Genomic DNA, 8,041 nt, shown 5'->3' with positions numbered 1-8,041 from the left:
GACTCTGATATAAGGACAGAGGATATTGAAATTAGTAAAAAAAAAATTTTTTATTATAAACCGATTTGTACCTTTGTGCAAACTGGCATCAAACGAAAATATACTGTAAGTACGACCGTACCAGAATAATATCCTATTGTAAATTTGTATAAATGTGGATTTATTGGCGGATTTTCCCCCTTGATATATCACAGTTTGTAAAATTGTATGCTCACATTTTCAATTCAAATTCAAAAACACATTTGCATATGGAATAAATCATTGTTTTAGTGTACGGACTTTATATACATTTTATCTGATAGCGTTGAAGTAGATTCAATTTGCATTTCCTTCATCACTCTATAGACAACACGGTATCGTCCTTTGTCTTTAATTAAGTACGAAAAAAGACAAAGAGGCATGCAAAAGACTTGCACATCTGTCCTTGCGTCTGTACCACACATGCTAATATTCCCCCTCCAAGCCTACCCTTGCCTCATGCTGCTAAATGTGTCACTGTTTCAGTGACGGGTAATTCTGTCTACTGCTGAGAAATAAAACACACACACACACACAAAGAAAGCGAGAGCAAGGCAAGCAGATGCTAAGGAAGCAGACATTGTAGCCCACAACTTCCTGACCTTCTGCCTGGTATCCTTCTTCATCCATTCTATTGAACAGCTGGCCTTAAAAGTCGTGGTGCTGTGTTTTGTCTTTTATTCTTCTAGCTGGTGAGTGACTTAACTTGATATTTTTATTGCCTGACAAACAGCTCGACAAAAATCATTACAAATAACGGGGGGGGGGGGGTTACCAGAACCCTTTAAATGGCAAGGTGTTCTTCACCCCTGTCACTTAAAGGGTTAAATGACTTTAATGATTCTAAAGTGCACCTGCCATGACAACGAAATTATAAAATGCACTTATGTTATTATCGCGAGAATCATTCCGTCATTTTTAAATTGTCGTTATTTCTTTTAACTATTCGAACTCCATAACAATAGATAGGACTAACATATTACATGAAATATTGTTAATGCAATAGCGTATGGTAATAATAACAATTTATAGATTGTGTAGATCTGATGCCACTCTGTTTTATTGTGTCTATAAACTGCAAATAATGTGTCAATGCTGTATTACAATATTATTTTAAATAATTTTAAAATAATACTTAGAATAGGTATTTTAAGTACAATTTAACTGCACAGGTGACATTTAATGCGTACTATTTTGTTAAAATATACTGGTTTGGAAGTGACAACTGACACAATAGTAGAATTGGAATCCCTATTAAGCAAGTGCTGGTACCATATAAAAGACCAACTGTTGGCCCTATAAGTGTTGTGTAACTAGAAGTCACATTACTCCCAGCCAGAAGGTATTGTCTAGAGCAAGCTTGGGAAACCTGTTGTTCTTCAGCTTTTGTTGAACAAAGACCTCATCATCCTTCAACCTCAATAGTCTTAGTGTTATTATTCACCAAAATGGTTTGAGTGATTGAGCAGGGTCACACCAGGTTGGCAAACTCTGTTGATTTTAAGGACAACCTGGTAACAGTTGGAGTAGAAGAACATCAGTGTCCTTCCCTGAACATTAGATAGATACTAACATGCTCATCAGATGATTTAGCGAGCATCCAAAACTTGCAAACTACTGAATCATTGCCCAGAATCAAATGACCCAGTGCCCTATGGACACGTGTAGAATTTGGCCGGACGTTGAGAGTTGTGGTCCAACAACAGATGAAAGCACCACAGGCTGACTGTAGATGGTATAATGCATGATGATCCCAGCTGTATCATAAGTGTTTCTGATGTGAATGTGTAGAAATTCTGGGACGGTTGGAGATCACAGGGAAGTAAAATGCTTCTGCTCCTCTTTAGTAATTGACTTTGCATTACTTCTCCTTGAAAAGACATTATTGAGCGAGTATTTTAACTGTAAAGCTTTCCTTTGAGTGGCTGGCTAATGGGAGAGTAAAAGCATTTTAGGAGACCATTTGCTTTTTAGGAAGCTGTTGCTTTCCTTAGACAATAAATAGACCTTTGATGTGCTCCTTTCTGCTGTTCTTGCACCTGCTACTCACAGGTCATTGTACTCTTGCTAACATTTAAACAGAAAGTCCCAATCTATTACGCCAAGCTGTGCTCTTGGGAGCTCATAATATAGAGCTTTCATCTGCTCCCCTGCAACGAACCGCATTACCTCATATAGAGTCACCATCCTTCCCATTCATATTTTCCAGGTCAAAAGTCAGAGTGACTCACTGACTGCTAACATTTAAAGTCAATGGTGAAATGTAAGTATGGATTTTGTGTTCTAAGAAATACATATCTCTTGACATGAACTGCACACAATGTGAATCCATCCATCTATCCATCCATGTATTTGCAACCAAAATGTTGGTTGACCATAGTCTGTATACAAATGTTTTCATAATGATGAATGCATCTCTAACGATGTTCTACCTCTGGGGCATAAAAAAGTACTACCTCTGACACATTAGTTGGGAAGGTGTTTTTATATCTGAAGGCTGAACATATGGAAGCCCTGACCAGCCAGACACAGACTCACAAAAGATATGATACTCGATGGACATTTTTTAAGCACTACTTAACTATATTTTTAATACCTTTTTGTATTACTATTACATGTATAAAATACCAACAGATGCCATACATCAATAGAAACATGAACACACACAAGACACATTGGCACATAAGGAGAAGAGAACATTGTTCTTGGAAGCTTGCAATCTATTAGAAATAGTTTTATTTATTTAACAATACAAGACTACCTAATTTAACTACCTAATTTTCCAGTTGTTCTACTCTAAGAAGCCCCAATATTTATTGTAAGATGCTTCTTTGGACACTATAGCCAGCTCTCTTCAAGACCTTTGTCTTGAAGGAATTATTTTTGGGGGGTCGCTGCCCCCTTCTCTATTTGGCTAACTATAAATGCTTATATGTGGATTTATTGTTTTTTATTATTATTATTCTTTTGTGCATATATTTAAAGGAAATAGTTAAAAGACAGACTAAATCTGTTGCCAGATTGCTGGGCTGTGTTTAACTTTTCTAGAATGTGACCTTCCTAATAATAGAGGAACTGCTTAACACATGCTTTCCGGAACAGGAAAAGTCATTCCCTTTAAAATCCATTAATGCATCTTGCATGTGTTTAAACATTACCCAGCTGTATATTCACTTTATTCTGTTCCTGACGGTGCCTGGGCAAGGACAACAAAACACGATGTCCCAAAATAATACTGTTCTAATATTATTTGCCAAGCAATATTGTAAAATCTCTTAACGCCAGTAAAGGAAAGTAAAAGCTCATTTACAGTACAATGGATTAGTGTCCCATCCACAGGCACATTTTTAAAACTTAGGGTTTTAAATGAATTTATCTTATAAAAATTGAGATATGAGCAGTTATTTCATAAATTAATGGCCTTTAGAGTCAAACGGCACTTGAAAATTACATTTTAAAAAGGTAATCTTTTTAATGTGTGCCTATAAAATTAATATTTTGTAACATGGCTATAAAAGGATAATAATCATAAATATTCAAATTGAGGCACAATGAATTGTTGCCAGACCATCTCTTTTTCCAGCTGAGCTCAAACACATTACCGATGTGCTGCTCGGAAATTTCAAATCAAGTAACTCAAGAGTGCCCTCTACTGGTGCAACAAATATTTTTTTAATAATAAAAACAAAAATGATACAAAAATAATAAAAAAAAATCTTGCTTTTGATTATTATTAACAAAAATCTTACATTAAAATTTTTAACAAATATTGTATTGTATCCCAATATATATTAACATCATAAATAACCTTTTCTTGTTGAAATGTTACAAATGAGTTGCTATTCTTGAATCTATTAAATATATATATATATAATATATATATATATATGTGTATGCATGTATGTATGTATGTATATATATATATATATATATATATATATATATATATATATACCGTATATATATATATATACCGTATATATATAGATATATTTATATATATGTGTGTATGTATGTATGAGACTGTGTCATTCCAAAGGGAGTTAACAGTGTGGAGGAGACATGGGGGATGGGCAGTGTGTACATCCAAGTGGTAAAGGCAATTGATGTAAATCAGATTCCACTTCACACTTAGTGATAACAAACTCATCCTTCTGTCTGCACTGTCAGTCATTTGAATGGGGATATATTATGGTTCATCATGGCAGACCAGCTAGCTACTTGTAAGGTTTGTCTGTATCCATGCAGGCTTCAACAAAACAATATACAGTATCAGGGCGCTTTGCAGAATTACCCTCCTACCTATGTCTACCTCTTTACACACAGTGATTTATTTCGTGAGTTATAATAAAATGTTTGCATTTGTTTTCTATACAATAAAGAAGATGTATTAAAAAAACGGTTGAATTTTATATTTATTAATAATAATAATAATAATAAAAAATAGAATAAATAGGGGTTCAATAAAGAATACAGATGCACTGTCAGCTCCCCTACTCTCTTGGTGGACAGGCGTGATAGATAATTATTTTTTCTCAGTTGGGTTAATAGGGGGCCCTGACCTTAGTTTTAAGTTTTCCAAAAAAGTAACATATTTAGAGATTAGTGTACTAATACTATTTAACATCGGGAACCACGATCAATTCTTGATTTTGAAACAAGATGCCATGTCCTGGTTGCCATGTCATTGGGAAAGGGGGTATTTCTGCCATAAAATGATCTTTCATACATACCGTATATCCTATTGTTAGAATTTGTTTTATATACTGAATATGGTAACATTTTCACATCTTGCAAAAAAAAAAGAGAAAGTCTTCTAAGATAGATAACTGGGATCGGTCCATGGTGTGGTCTAGACTCAAGCATTGCCCAGTAGAGGCTTACCATTTGCCTCTATATTACCACTATACATATACACACACAAAATATGAAAAACATAAAGACCTCTTGCAAATGAAATTAGATACGTTTGTCAATAATATAATAAATGCTACATAAAAAATCCTATATTTGGATAAATATGAAAACTTTTTCCCCCCCAGAAAATTTAAATAAATATAAAAATATGTTTTTCTTGTATATATTTTGTTATGGCTTCTTTTTAGTTATTTTAATCGCGCATACCGCAGCTAGTAATTGAAAAATAGCATAAACTTATTTTTTTCTTAAAAAAGCAGAAAATCATGTTTTTCCTGGTTCGTAAACACGCACTTGGCAAAACAGTATTAGTCTGTACTCGACTGTATTAAGAGGAAAAGGACGCTTTGTAGGTGGCAGTTGTCAACACATTCCTTAAGCAGTAGTGAATAGCCGGTATTATGAGATGTCTGGCCAAAAAAATATGACTGCATAGCTCAAGTCACATGGTTTACGAGTAGGTTCCTCGCTGCGAAATGACGCTCAATGGGTTAACATGGTTGGAGCGTGCCAGAAATTTGTCAGAGTAAAATTAGATGGTAGACCACCCATAATTGCTGGCTTTCATATTTTACAGATTGGATGTAATTTAGTAGGACAACCTCCCAAATTATTGCACCCCCCCCTTTTCTCCAGTCTATAGCAATCTGTGCCGGGTATACCGATCCTTACATTACTTTCTTCAAATTAAGCAGCTTTGTGTACACATGTCCAAAAATATATAATTTTTCAAAAAAAAGTTAAGATACTATGATGATTTTTGTTATTACATTAGAGAAGATCTCTTCTCCAAGACATCTACCGTGTTTCCCCGAAAGTAAGACAGTGTCTTACTTTCTTTTTATCCCTAAAAGCCCCACTATGTCTTACTTTCGGGGTATGTCTTATATTGGGAAAAAATTGAGAGTGATGGGAGTTATGATGTACTTTTAGAGCATAATTAGATCATGAAAAAGACATTGGAAATGGTACAGCATAACACCCATCACTCTCACACACTTACCAATCAACACACCTACCAATCCACACGTATACCAATCCACACACATATACACAAATCCACACGTATACACAAATCCACACACATATACACTAATCCACACACATATACCAATCCACACACATATACACCAATCCACACACATATACACCAATCCACACACATATACACCAATCCACACACACATACACCAATCCACACACATACACCAATCCACTCTCACTTAATTCTTTCCTACCTTTCCTTTCTTCTTTCAGCTTCTTTTCCTCCTCTTCGCTCCTCTTCTTCAGTTCTGTCTTCTTCCTGGTTCAGAGGGCACGGACAGCGGTGGGCGCGGCTTCAGTGTTGTGCGCCGGGATCTGACAAGAAACCCCGGCGCACAACAGCTGTTGCCGCGGGGATCACAAGGGAGCGGTATCGGAGGTCATTAACAGACCTCCGGCTCCCTTGAGTGATCTTAAGCCGGGTTGAACCCGGCTTAAAATCACTCAAGGGAGCCGGAGGTCTGTTAAAGACCTCCGATACCGCTCCCTTGCGAGCCTGCTCCTCCAGCGGCGGACATTACTGTCCGTCTCTGGAGGGGTGCCGGGTGCCGCAGGTTGGCACCCCCTGGAGTGTGGCGCCCTGTGCGGTCGCACACCCCAAAGGTCGGCCCTGCTCTAAGGGGCCGGCCTTAGGGGTCTGCGGCCGCACAGGGTTTAAATAAAAACATCGGGGGTTTTTTTTCAACTTTATTTAACATCCTCCATGTTAAATAAAGTTAAAAAAACTTTATTTAACATGGAGGATGTTAAATAAAGTTAAAAAAAAACCCCGATGTTTTAATTTAAATCCTGTGCGGCCGCAGACACGTAAGGCCGGCCTTGGTGGGGACTTCCCGGCCCCTTAGAGTGGCGGACCCGGCAAATCCCCCGTGTTTCCCCGAAAGTAAGACATATGTCTTACTTTCGGGGTACGGCTTATATTAGCCGACCCCTCTGAAACCCCCGATACGTCTTACTATCGGGGGTGTCTTACTATCGGGGAAACACGGTAGGATTTTCATCTCCAAAAGCTATATAATGTATATATAATATATACAATAAATGTAATAAATATTACACATTCTTGTATATTGCATATTTTGACCATATAATGGACATATTACACATTTTTATTTTGTACATTGTATATTTTGACCATGTAATGAACCTATTACAAATTGTCATTTTGCATATTTTGCGATGATATAAACAGCTATTAAACAGTTATTGGATGGGTTGATATATCTGAATGATCGGGGACCCTAAATATCACCATTTTAAAGTTTATCACAGTTGTAAGATTTTTTTTTATTATTATTTATGGACAATACAAGCATGGCTGCTCCAAAAAGATGTAACAAAACATGTTTGCATCTAAACAACATTTAATATATAAAACTGTATTAAAATGTATAATACTACTGAAATAATACTACCTTAAATTATAATAATAATATTATTAGTGAAATTCAGAAAAGAGATTTAATGATAAGATTAGGGTCACAGATTAGGGTAGACTGGCCACCTGGCATACCAGCTAAATGCCCAGTGGGCCAGTAGCCAACTATGCCCAGCCACAACCTAAAAGAGCATTAAAGCGTAGCATGCGGCAGCACACATACAGACGTCGGCGGCTCTTATGTCATCAGGCGGCCGCTGGCCTTAAAGCACCAGAGCCGCCTCATCATCACCAGTCCGACCCTGGTCACAATACAAAAAACATTACTGGTAGTGGGGAAGGATTAACTAAGTGGTAATTATTAGCATCTCTCTAGTGACATATCCTATATATGTTAAATAAACTACCGTGTTAGCCATGGAAAGCAAGAAAGGGTATAATATGCCTGAAGAAGAGACCCCATTATACGTCAGCCAGTAAAAGTGATTTAATTCTGATCATAGCTTTAATGGTTAGAGTGTATTAATGTAACACTTTGTTTGCCATGAGCTCGTTACTCTCCTTCCCGGTTTCTGCAGCATCCTACACAGAAAGGGGCCCTGGAATGTTGGTTGGGGTCGACAAGTGCTGAAAGCCGTCGTGGCCACGCCCATTTCTCCCCTCTCGGCCAATCACAATGTCCGA

General features: G+C 37.0%; 1 protein-coding gene across 1 annotated transcript in view; it reads left to right on the top strand.

Annotated features, from left to right (window-relative positions):
- The first annotated feature begins 552 nt into the window (after positions 1-552).
- RGMB (repulsive guidance molecule BMP co-receptor b) overlaps positions 553-8,041 on the top strand; it is a 29,125-nt gene continuing 21,636 nt past the window's right edge. The window contains exons 1-2 of the mRNA XM_053474636.1: positions 553-710; positions 2,228-2,281. Of these exons, the coding sequence (XP_053330611.1) occupies positions 2,280-2,281 (2 nt within the window). The 5' untranslated portion in view covers positions 553-710; positions 2,228-2,279. The remainder of the gene's footprint in view (positions 711-2,227; positions 2,282-8,041) is intronic.

Source organism: Spea bombifrons, chromosome 1 (assembly GCF_027358695.1).
Source record: "Spea bombifrons isolate aSpeBom1 chromosome 1, aSpeBom1.2.pri, whole genome shotgun sequence".
Classification (NCBI taxonomy): domain Eukaryota; kingdom Metazoa; phylum Chordata; class Amphibia; order Anura; family Pelobatidae; genus Spea; species Spea bombifrons.
This window is presented reverse-complemented; position numbering and strand designations above follow the sequence as displayed.